This window comes from Ixodes scapularis, unplaced genomic scaffold (genome assembly GCF_016920785.2).
Source record: "Ixodes scapularis isolate PalLabHiFi unplaced genomic scaffold, ASM1692078v2 PGA_scaffold12__126_contigs__length_90152505, whole genome shotgun sequence".
Classification (NCBI taxonomy): Eukaryota; Metazoa; Arthropoda; class Arachnida; order Ixodida; family Ixodidae; genus Ixodes; species Ixodes scapularis.
The window spans coordinates 7914617-7927285 of record NW_024609838.1 but is presented as its reverse complement, the minus strand read 5'-3'; the positions used below and the strand labels follow the sequence as shown (position 1 = coordinate 7927285).

The following is a 12669-nucleotide window of genomic DNA, read 5'->3' as shown; positions in this document are numbered from 1 at the left end:
CACAAAATCGCAGCACCGGGAGAAAAGCAGCACAGCACGTATCGAAAGTCGCATCGAAAGAAGCATCGAAAGCAGACGACGGTACGGAGTCTGCTTTTGATGCGAGCTGCGCTGCTTTCCCCCGGTGCTGCGCTTTCGTAGAACTTTTGCCGGGTCCTCAAAGATGAGGCTACCGTTCACGCCGGGTTTTAAGAATCTGCTTCGTCGAACAACTTCAATCAAGCACGAAATGTCACCCACAGTACAGTGTACTAGATCTACGGCTATTTTATGGCAGCCTGCCGCCATTGCGCTGTCCGCCATATTACTATGATGGCTAGAGATGATATAACTCTACCTAAAGATGGCCGCCAGTGACCGCATTCCGGTCCATAGGAGGAGCTGGTCAAACGCGATCCAGCAAATAGACATAGAGATCAGTGGTTTGGGCAGTTTGGGTTCGTTTTGCGCACTTTTGAGGGTGCCTTGAGGCGCTTGAGGTCAACTCGGCCTCAAGAACCAGTGATAGGAATGGTTCGGTAAACGGCACAACAGCTTCGAGGCTTCGGCCGCCGGCCAGCAGCAAGCAACGATGGAGGCACCGAGAAACCGACAGTACAAAGCTACCAAGTTGGTACGTGCGCCCCGCAGCCGTGCTGGCTCGGACAAAGCCTTCCTTCTATGCTAAATAACGATAGAAGGAGGCTGCGGCGTTGCTCTCACGTAGCGCATACTTAGTAAGCGCGAACCTGATACAGAAAGCGACTTTTGGAGACGACCCCCACGCTGCTCTGCCGATCCGTAGTCGAGTGCGCGTCGGCATACGTTAGCGCAGGAGTTTTAAAACTGTTTGATCTCGAAAGAACCCAGGAATCCCTCCAGATTTCGGCCACGGTTTCGGCATTGATGCAGTAAAGCCAGTAGAGTGGCGCGGATGCGCAAACAATTTGTTTGTGGCTAACGAAAATAATCCGTGGAGAAGATCGATGGACAAAGGACAAACATAAATATCCAAACACAGCTAGGTGACTGGTGAGCGACCGAAAAAATCCGCCTGGTCCGGGTATCGAACCCGGGACCTCTCCATTACAAGTGGAGCGCTCTACCAACTGAGCTAACCAGGGATTAGACGTCAGTAGAGCAAACGGGTTTTATCAGCCGCTCGCACCTTTGCATTTAATTGCATTATAAGTATAGCAAACGGGTTTTATCAGCTGCCAGCAGTCTAAAGCACCAACAGGGGTGAACGGCTTGCATTTTTAAGGTTATGATGATAATACAATTAAATGCAAAGGTGCAAGCGAGCTGGACAAAAATAACTATACCAGGACCAGGCGGATTTTTTCGGTCGCTCACCGGTTACCTAGCTGTGTTTGGAGATTTGTGTTTGTCCTTTGTCCCCCTTGTTCCCCTTCTTCAGGGATTATTTTCGTTAATCTTGTCCAGCTCGCTTGTACCTTTGCATTTAAATGCGTTATCATTGTAACATTGTTTTTGGTGCATGGCTCTACACGCTGTGCACCTGACGTCAGCTCTCCAGCCACCACTGGAGAAGAGGGGAAGGAGGATCTTCCCTCTCACCGGGACTGTTTTGTTTGTCCCAGACGTAGTTATTCTCCCTCTAGAAGATTATAGAAAATTAAACCGTCACTCAAAATTCGTACGAAAGCAGCTTCTCGCTCTCTTTTCTTTGGTGGTGCGGAATGGATGATGTGACGTCATTGCAAAGCTTGTATACATTAATGGGTGGCTCGGATCTGCTAAAACATGAATGCAAGGCACCTTTATGCCTTGCCACCTTGCATCCATGTTCAACAATGTTTATGTGAATTTTGCTGTTTACTTGTCCAGGGAAGGCTGACTCGCAGGCACTCCAGCGTGCGGGTTTTGTGACTTTTCTGCCAGCCACGCATGCCCCCTGTGTTCGCTCTTTTGTGCAAATAAGGAAGGCTTTTTAAAAATTTATTTTCAAGAAAGACATACATGAAAAGCAACATATTGTCAATGCCTGGATATGTAGCACTTGGCTTATAGTAGGGATTCATGGTACGCATAATCATAAAGAGGTGCATCACACTCGCAAATAACTTCTACAAACAATTGCATAAGATAAAATAATAATAAAAGAAAATTTGACTACAATCAATATTATTGAAGTCATACAAAATTGTATAAGCTGGCAATTACAATGCACTTCACATAAATGTTAGAAAGAGGGAGTATTCTCTAAGCTCTCCACCATTAGCAGATTGCTTGATTGCCAAAGTTAGAGCTAGGGTTAAGGTTAAACGAAAAATGCAGTCTAATGGGCAGGGATGGTCCAGGAAATTTGGAAGCTTGGGGAGCCTCTCAAGAGACTTCGGAGAACCCCTTTCTTTGGAGATCCTATGCGTTAGCGTATGTATGCCGACTCGCACCCAACCGGGGCACCATGCCTCTTGCAGTGGAACGAGGTGGTCCATTCATTCCGAGGCGGCATGCCCCGGGGCAAGCACCGGCGGCACATGCGCACCCACGACGACTGCTTCGGTGCGAGCGAGGCAGCCTCCTGGCTGCACCGGTACCTGGTCGGGAATCAGAACTTTGGCCCAGGGGTCACCAGGTGGGTGGTCCGCGTGCCGGTCCCCTTCTCAAGTCCCCAGGGGGACTCGTTAAACGACGGGGGACCGGCTGGTGCTTTCCACTTCTGCTCGCTTCCCGCTCTGCCAAATGATCCGGACCCCAGGAGTCTGATTGGTGCAGTCCCCTCGGTTATGCTGCCTGAAACCGACTGGTGTGTTTACCGCATCCGAAAAGGTGCTCCCTTGATTTCTGCCTGACGACGTCTTTCGAGTGTCATGTCCGGCTGCAATCCTGGCGGTTTTTTAGCAAAACCTAATAATTAAGGCTGATGCCTGCCCTTCTGTAGGTCTCTCTCTGGCTTGACAGTTCCGGAAGTCGTGGCAGCCGGAAGTTCAGACGCCACAACGACAGCGACGCTCACTCTAAAGTATAAACCGCACGTAAGCGATTTGTCAGGCGATGAGACAAGTAATGCAACTCGTTTCGCTGTCGATCGGTCAGTCACGTGACGAGGCAAACCGCATGAAAGCGACGGGAGCGAGCGACCAAGGCGACGAGTAACCTTTTCTAAAAATTTAAAAACCGAGTGACGTGACGAGTGGCAGTGAGAAATTTCTGTCGCTCGTCGCTGTCACTCATCTCGTCGCTCGCTGAATCGCTTACATTATTCAACCTTAGCTCATACTTTTTTCCGGAACTTCCACAACCAACTGTCAGGGTTGCGACATCCGACAGCACGATACTCTGGCTCTTCTGATGTCGTTTGTTGCCACTTGGGATCGCTTTCGATGCATGGTTGGAATAGGATGCTGAACACACCAGTCGGGGATCTGTTCCAGGAGCCCTGGGTACAGAGGGGAGCGTGCTCGAATAATAATTGTGTTTAGACAGCTGTAAATTAGTCATCCTTAATAAGCACCTGGTGTCTCAAGCGTAGAGAAGAAATTTAGCCAGCGCAGTACAACCACTAGCCTGGGGTCTTTAATGTGCACCATGCAGTAGTCATACACGGCCGCTTACTAGTACAATGCTCGCCCGAAACGGGCAGGGGTGGGGATTCAGCCCAGGATCCGTGGGTTCCACAGCACAAGCTTTTGCTCCATGCACTCCGAACTGCAGTGCGTTAACGCACTCAGCCACGGATATCCCGGGTGTACCCGGCTGTTGCCTTCCTCTGGACGGAATCGAGGAGCTAGGTTGTAGGTTGGTCTTCGAGCAAGACAAGTGACGGCGCAGCACGTCCAGCGACTCCCCCGTAAAGTTGTTTGCCCAGCACACAACTTTCTTCTTTCTGGATATTTGTATCCTCAATATTCCTCGCGAGCTGCCACAGCCGTCAAGTCTCACCAGTGGGGTCGTCGGAGATCCTGGGAGGAAGGTTCTCGGTCGTTGTCTTTGGGGCACGAAAGGACGCATCGCTGCGCAGGAACAAACTTGCAAATGCTCTTCGTTAGCACGTCGATGCGAGGCAGTGGCCGCAGCGTTGGCTGTGGCACGGGCGTACCTTCCAAGGAGGGTTACTCTGAGGGAAACATGCAGTTCGATATTTGACATTGATACCACTAGCCAACAGGTCGTGGTTCATTGTTCTTTCTGTGAGATAGTTTTTTCTGGAATGACTCTGATACTGCACTCTTAATGCATTTTTCCCTCGTTAGAAGGTTCCCATTGAATGCTACAAACAGATCTGTAAACCAGGAAAATCGGTGGCCGAGTGGGCTAGTGCACATCTGCTTAGCGCACGTGGAGCAAAAGCCCGTGCTCCAGAACCCAGGAGTCCTAGGTTCGAACCCCACCCCTGCCCGTTTCGATCTGGACGAGTGCGGTCGTGTATCTCTACTGCGTGGTGCACGTTAAAGACCCCAGGCTAGCGGTGCTACTGCACTGGCTATATTTCTCATCTGCTGCTGGGAGACAAGTCGCCTGTTGAGGCAGGCTAAGTTTTAGGCTCTATAAACATACAGACAACACAATTTTATGTGCAAACCTTGCGAAAGAAATGGCAAGAATGTTTGCACAGGGCACAAATGAGAGGGACATTTTACCACGAAGAAAAGAAACTCAGACAAAAAAAATTCTAAATAAAAATTTCGGGTCGCTATGCACAGGTGCATATTTTCTCAATTTAGTTTTGGTTGCGGAGCTTTTCGGGCCATACTTCTTGTTAGAAGAAAAAAGAAAACCATACTTGGGCATTTTTTTTATTTGTCGAGACTGATTCAGATTCGCTCTTTCCTTCTGCCTGCACTTTTCGAGGCTAGAATATATGTTTTAGTCAGGCCTGCCTTGGTCTGTACTTACTAATCACCTATAGGAATGATCTATGCTGAAGAGCAACAATTGCTTGCTTCTTGAATGATTTTGGGTGACTATTTCGACCGAAATATCCCTTCCTCGACTTGCTAGGGAGATTCTTCACTGCACATTACGTTTGTCATTAATGGATTTATGCATGTCACAATTTTTTGGTTTATGCCCGTCTGGGTTTTGCAACTAAAACTCAGCCCCAAACTTTACTGTCCCCAATTTGTACTGGGAACAGTATTCTATTTGAATTCGCCAGTGTGTTCAAAGAGGCTGTAGAAATGACGAGATTGTGCGGTGGTCGTTTGTATCTCCAGGCAGCAGACCCTCCAGCTCCTTCAGAAGTTTTTGGAGAGCCACATTATCGAGCCCGTCAGGAGCACCAAGTGCCGGGTGATCCAAGACGACAAGCAGCTGTACAGGTAAGACGCCGACAACTCGTTTAGTTGAGCCCGATATACTGGAAATTTGTCGTGGCGTAACTTCACCCTTTGCTGTTTTACTGGGACTCCGGAATATTACAAAAAGTTTTCTGTGTTGTGCGAATGCTGCAGGGTTATTAGTGTAGATGCCAGCTAAATAGAGATCTAATTTTCTGAGCATATGCAACAGTTTTCTTGCCCATAGAATGTCAATGTCACGCCTCCGATGACACGCTTGTGGTTTCTTTATAACCATGACAAGAATGCTTTAGATTTGTTTTTTTTTCCCTCGCACCATTTAAAAGAGGCTTGGCACCCTGTCCATATGCTGTCTTCCTACTTTAGTGTTTTTTTTGTTTTTTTTTGTTATTTTTTATTGCCTCGCTTACTTCTTTGCTCATACTTTTTTTTTGTGGTAGCTTCATCAAATGTGCAAACCACTAAGGCAGACAGCTGTTGGTGGGCATGGTAAACAGAACAATAAATTAAAAATAAGGCACTTCTTTCAGCTACTGCCCAAACGTCCCGTATGCAGAATTGATTAGTGACTTATATGCAAATCCGGGAAGCATGACACACAATGTCAATTTGTAGCATCATGCGACGTGGTGATGCGATGTAATGTCACATTACACCATGACTTGACACCCAAAGTCACCAGAGCTAACAACATTGTTGACACTGGTGTCCCGTGACAGCGCAACTTTGGTCTGTTAACGTCATGTGACACCGTGACTTCGCACTGCAACATCATGTGACACTGACTTTGCAGTGTAACATCATGTGACACTGATTTCACACTAACGTCATGTGACACTGATTTCACACTAACGTCATGCGACACCGTGTCTTTGCACTGTAACATTACGTGACACCATCACTTCGCACAGTAACATTACGTGACACCGTCACTTCGCACCGTAACGTCATGTGAACACCATGTCTTCGCACCATAACGTCATCTGACACCGCGACTTTGCACCATAGAGTTGGTTGACCCGGCGTGGCCCGTTGCATGTCACATGGTCACGCGACCCGCGTGCCCCGCAGGTTCGTGGCGCAGTCCCCGGCAAAGACGCCGCCCTCGCGTACCCCGCCGGCGGGTCTTGCGCGTGGCCGCACCCCGCTGTCCTCGCGAGAGAACGGGGCCCTGGAGGGTCTGGCCCCGGTGCCCACTCCGGGGCGACCTAGGGGCTTCACCCTCATGGCCAGCGACGACCAAGAGGAGCCTGGCGAGGAGATGGCTGGAGGTACCCTGCCCCGCCGGAACTCGGCTCCCCAGGGGGCTTTGGGTCGCTGGGAGATGCACCAGCTGTGGGCCTCCGTCACTCTTGCTAGGTAGGTCTTCCGGCTACGGCGCTTGGAACGCGACTTTGGCTGGTGTGCTTAACGTCCACCCATACATCCAAAGTGGCTCCCAAGTGGCAACAGATGACGTCGCAAAAGCCAAAGTGTCATGCCGTCGGATGTCGCCACCGTGGCAGTTGGTGTTAAAAGCCCCGGTAGCAAGTCGAACGAATGCAAGTGTCGCTGTCCTCATGGCGTCCAAACTCCTGGGTGCCCAAGTCCGTGAGAGCTGGAGACTGACCGTAGATGTGCAGACGTCTGCCACGTCCACCGGAACTGCGGCCGGCGACAGTGTGGCTCTTCTCCGACATCATAGGGCTGAAATCGAGGGACCTCTTTTTGACGTAGAACTGGGTCTTTCTCCACTGCACATTTTCCTCTACCGGACTTTAAGCCACACGCATTCGTTTCTTGCGCATCCTACCTTGTCATGCAGCAGGAGCCCGTGGACATTTCTTCAACTGCTGTTGTAGTTCTACAGAAATTTATGCGGTATAGTAAAGCTCTGCAGCAATAAATTTTTTGTATGCGGTAAACACGCCAGTCGGAGACGCTTTCCAGACACTGTGGGCATGGCTGAGGAAATGACGTCTCGGAGCAGTCGACTGCGGGACGGAGCCAAACGCTCCCGCGTGTGCTGCAAGCCCCGCCTCCCCTTGCAGGCTGCGTGGCCTCGTCGGGAACGTCGACGTCGTCTTGGACGGCTACCGGGTGTCGGGCGAGCACATTGCGCACAACATGGACCGGCTGAGCCGCAACGGGGTAGTGATCCTGCTCGACAAGACCGGTAGGGGCTCTGCCGTTGCACTCTAGGGGAGGCCTTTTTTTTCCGAGGACGCATCTACACCGAGTGTTCCTTCCCTCTCGCAGACGACCTGCCCAAGTGGATAATCAACGCGATGAAGTGCCTCATCCACTGTGAGTGCCACCACCACTTTCTGGCCTCAATTTGGGCTAGGTCATCGGTTCTCAAACTTTGTTCCTATGAACATAGGGGATCCCTAGTGTACCCCAGAGGGTTCCCTAGAGCACCCCCTAGGGTTCCCCAAGCTCTCAAATTTTTTTTGACCGCTCCTATCCCTAAGTAAAGTGTTTTTTTATTCCATTCAAGTGCTATTTCAGCAGTTCTGAGCCAAGCACTTCCTAGTTACGTGCGCTACTGTTTACGAGGCCCAGAGGCTTCTGGCTTGCTTTTGCTGCATCAGTGCCGAGACCAGAAGGCGTTCCTCGGCAGTCTTGACAAATGAGGCTTCCTCGGTAATTAAACGTTTGAGAACGCCTGTGCTGGTCCTTTCCTCAGTCTGGGTCGGATTACTTTGTACTCAACGTTTGGGCCCTTGGTTTTTGCGGCCATGATTTCATGCACTTTGTCCGTGAAACCTGCAAGTTATAGGAGTCCTTGAATTTGCAAAATACTTGAGCCGCGGCTTGCCGTCCCCAGGGCCCAGGGCCACGGGCGGTGGGAGCTGCCTGCCCAACTACCCGGGCTTCGAGGCGGACGTGCTGAAGGTGATCAGCGACTTCTTCTGCGGCCTGGGCACGGCGCTGTTGCCTCCCCAGCTCTGCAGACTCTTCTACTTCACGTTCGGTAGGTGCTTCTGCTTCGGGCATTGTCCACCCTCTATACTTGCGGGAAGTCTAGCAGGTCTACAGGGAGGCAGTCATGGGTAGTAATGCGTTACTCTAACTTTATTACTTTCTTGGTAACTTTCAACTGTAACGTGCCACCTCTTTGAAACATAACTTGTAACTGTAGCTCTATTACTTTTTTTGTAGTAACAATGAGAGTGGCGACATTACTGTCGTCACTGTTTCTTTAGCTTTAAGATATCGGTGGACGAGTATAATCTAGCCGTTCCTTGCAGTTTCCAAAGTATGTGTGCCGACAATTTGAGTATCATGTTTGCCTTGTGGCAAAAATCAAATTGGACGTTTGAGTGATTTATACAGCGTAAGGTTGGTCTGCCAGTAGAGGCGACTCTGGTTTACACTGTAGATGAGCAATTTTGCCAGTGCAGTACAACCGCTAGCTTGGGGTCCTTAACGTGCACCACGCAGTAGTGATACACGACCGCACGCCGATACAATGCTCATCCAGATCGAAACGGGCAGGGGTGGGGCTCGAACCCAGGATCCCTGGGTTCTGCAGCGCGAGCTTTCGCTCCACGCGCGTCAAGCCGTCAAGCTGGGTGTGCGCTTCAGCCCACTCGGCCACCGATCCCCCCTTGCCTTGTGGCAACTTGCGTCAACCTTACTTCCTTTACTTGCACTTTCTTTGATAAACTTGAAGGAGGGGGATTTTCAATCTTTCTTTTTTATTCGTAGCCTCGCAGAGAAGTAACTTCGAAGTAACCGTTACAAATCACGTTTTCAAAGTAACTTACCCAAAACTGCCAAGAGGTAGGGTAGACACTGCGGGCTCTGTAATGCCCTTGGGCACTTCTTGGTTCCGTGCAGCGAGGCTGTTGGACGACGTGGACGACGCCGAGCGTCCCCCTTCCCCCGACGACTCCATCGAGAATCTCCTGCACAGCATGTCTGTTTTGGGGAACCCATCCGCAGAGGCCCCGGCGCAAGTCAAGGAGTCGGTCGTGCGCCCCCTCCCGCTCGGTCGCGACCTCGTGTACGCGACCGCCTTTGAGAAAGCCGAACCTGTGACGCGCGTCGAGTCCCGGCAGTCGGTCGACTGCGAGCTCTTCCTCAGCACCGACACGGCAAGCACCATCAGCACGTGCAGCACCACACGCCCCGTGTCCCCCTCCCAGAACGATTCCGACGGGCCATCGGCACAATGTGGGAGCCAGCGCAGCGAACTCCCGGACTGCACCGGCTCCGTCGAAGTTTGTCGGAGGGACGCGCCTTTTTCGGCGCGCCTCGGAAGCGGATTTAAACGGGTTGCGAACTCGTCGGTCCCTCAATCGGTCGACACGCAGCTCGGAGTCGACTCTGCGAGTTCCACCGAGATCGTAGGCTGTTTTTCCGCGGAGGACCCGAAAGAGTTCGCCCGTGCCGCGGCCACGTCGTGCGCTCCGAGGGAGGCGGTGGTGCGGAGCACCGCGTCGCTGGATCCCCACGGTGGGTTCCTCACGCTACGGCAGATAAAGCGCGATCGGGAGCAGAAAAGGGAGAAGTGTGCTGGCTGCAGCTCCGCGACAACGAGCGTCCGAGGCGAGCCGGGAGGCTACGTGAACCTCGGCTTTGGCTCGGCCGGGAACCTGGATCGCTGCGGAGCCGAGGAGCAACCGAAGCCGACGTCGTCGCCGGAGACGCTCTTGCGCGTCTGCGCCGCAGCCCGCCCGGACTCGAGCTCAGTGGGGAGCTCCGTGCTGGCCGGCGAAGGCAGCGTGGCGTGTCTGCGCTATACTCGCAACCAGACCAGGTGCGAGAGCCTCCCTTCAAGCGTCGGGGCGGTTGGCCGTGCGGCTGGGACGTCCTGCGTGAACGTGACTTCGATCGGAGGTCAGTCCCTTTTCCAGCATTGCTTGTGGTTCCTGTCGAGTCGCAGCACTGTGTATGTCAATACAGTGCCTAGAATGTGACTCTGACCGGTGTACAGTGCAATCCACTTATAATGATACTACATATGGTGATGTACCGCTTATAACGATCAGCTTTTAGAGTAGTTTTAGACTAAGAACGATCAGTTTCTAGACCAGATACACAGATAATTGGTTATAACGATTGAATTTTCGGGCTTCCTCATTATCGTTGTAAGTGGATTGCACTGTATTTACCGCGTCCAGGAAGGTAATCCCTCGATATCTGTCCGAGGACGTCGTAGAGGTGCCATTCTCTCGCCGGCCACGACCCTGGCGGCATGGCGGCAGCGGTGGTATGTGTGGCGGACGCCCCTTCTGCCGCAGGGCGGCCTCCATCTCTGCAGTTCACGGAAGCTTTGGCAGGCAGGAGCTGAGATGCCGCAACGACAGCAACACTCGCATTCTCTCAAGCTTTTTTTTCAGAACTTGTACGCCCAACCTCCAGGATTGCGACGTCCGACAGTGTGACATTCCGGCTTTTGTGACGTCACTTGTTGCTGTTTGGGAACCCCTTTCGATGTATGGGCGAAATGCGGAGCGTAAGTTTGTCTGCTTTTTGCACAGGGGTTGCGATGATGTCAGAGCGCCTGCTGTAAACAACTCAATTTTCCCAAAAACCTAAATTTCGTGGATGGCCTGCAATTCGCGAAAAACACGTCATGCGAACAATTATGGTAAAATGTAAACACATTGGGCGCGTTCAGTAGCGCCTCCCTTGCCTCCGAACGGAGTGATTCGAGTTGGAGTCATCGGAGCGCCTACTGAACGGCAAAAAAATCCCGCGGCTCCAAACCTGCTTCTACGCAACTTCCGCTTCCTCCCCTGTGCCCAGACGGTCTCCGAACAAACTGGAAGCAGACGATGGCGAGCACGATCGCTTTTATTTGACGCCGGTATTGAAGAAGTCTTTACAAGGTCGTTGAAGAAAAAGCGGGTGATTGTACACATCAGCGCTGCTGTTCGAAGCGATGCAACGCGATCGAGCCCTTCGCTTGGCGGTGCAAAGGCAGCTACTCTTATAAAAGCCTACAAAAAACGTCGTCAGCACACGCAAAATACAGAGCTCAGCGAATCTACCCCGCCGGTTGCGATACTTTTATAAGGCCATAAGTTTGTTCTGCCCTTCGTAACGAACTTCCTATAAAATGTATTCACATACACACGGGAAGTTCGGCCGCGCTCGGCGATCAAGGTTTTGTCCGCCGAAGGGAGCCCCAGCCAACGAGCACCCCGATTTAGCTACGTAAACAAAACATGAATCGGTATCATGCTCTGCGTGAGTGTCCAACCGGCTTCTAAAGTCGCGTTCATACTCCGTTTTGCTCTGTTGAGCGCGGACGGGACGAGTTTCCGTGCAACGGCGATCAAGACACGGCGTCCAGTGAACGTTTGCGTTGTTTATTAGCATATTCGAACCAAACAAAATACGGTCCAATGCATTTTCCGAAAGAGCCTTACCTGAAAAAGATATTCGAACACATTATTCGTTTTACCTTGAGCACTTTTCATTAACAAAAGCGAGCAAACCGCACACCCGCGACAGAACCGAAGCAGCTTATCCCGTCATATTGTTTGTTTTTTCCTCTTTTAGCGCCGGAAATCGTCACCAGTCAGGAAATTACGTCATTTTAGCTCCTTTGACTCTACGTGCACCGTCTCCAGACTCGGTGCTTCGGAGCTTGACTCCAAAGCCCCGGAGTTACGTGCACCGGAAGTGACTTTTGGCCGTCCAGTGGAAGGAGTTAGTGACTCCTTGACTCCGGGGCCGCTACTGAACGCGCCCATTGGAATCTATATTGCCATCCCACCGCGTCGCGAAAATTAGAACCCGCAAATTATCCCAAACCTTCAGCTTTTATCTAAATAGTGAAATATTGAACCCGCGAAAAAATAGTCGTTTACGGTGTCTATTATTGGCTGATTTAAAAAAAATAGTGGGTAGACCTCAAGGCACCTAGCATTGAGGTCTACCCGCTATCCTTTCAGTCAAAGCCAATCAGAGCTCGGCTTCATTCTGACATCACCGCAACTCTTGTGCAAGAAGCAGACAACTTGCTCTCCGCATAGGACGCTAGACGCACCAGGCGGAGATGCGTCCCTAGCACCGTAGTGTCCTGTCTCAATTCAAGCGGTGAGATTGCCGAGGTACAGGCGGCTGTTACGAACAAACCACTGTCACACATTTTTTGGTGGGTCTTTTTTTCTGTGTCTCAACGTCCGCTTGCGCTTTTCTCGATAAATATTTCGCTAGTGCAACTCAAGAATTCTGCTCGCGTCGGTGCTGCCAAAGCAAGAGCATGGCAGGAAGCTATGTGTCCTCGCCTGCTCTTGTCCTAATGGACCATCCGCCAAATATGTCTGACCCTGGGAGGTACAGCGTGGTCTCGCCTTCGAAATGTTACTATGGGGGGGGGAGGGGTGACCATAGTACCAGTTTGCTTTGCCACGAGTAAGGCCAGGTTCTTTTATCATACTCCCTCAGATATATCGCTTGTAGGTAATTTGTTACAAAATGC

General features: G+C 51.3%; 1 protein-coding gene across 1 annotated transcript; it reads left to right on the top strand.

Moving 5' to 3' along the window:
- Positions 1-335: 335 nt before the first annotated feature.
- On the top strand, positions 336-10752 carry LOC8028384. The gene is made up of 8 exons (XM_042289404.1): positions 336-613; positions 2424-2581; positions 5163-5267; positions 6318-6605; positions 7277-7401; positions 7485-7532; positions 8056-8202; positions 9072-10752. Exons 1-8 carry the CDS (start codon positions 572-574, stop codon positions 10151-10153), a joined length of 1995 nt encoding a protein of 664 aa, XP_042145338.1. The 5' UTR covers positions 336-571; the 3' UTR covers positions 10154-10752.
- The last annotated feature ends 1917 nt before the right edge of the window (positions 10753-12669 follow it).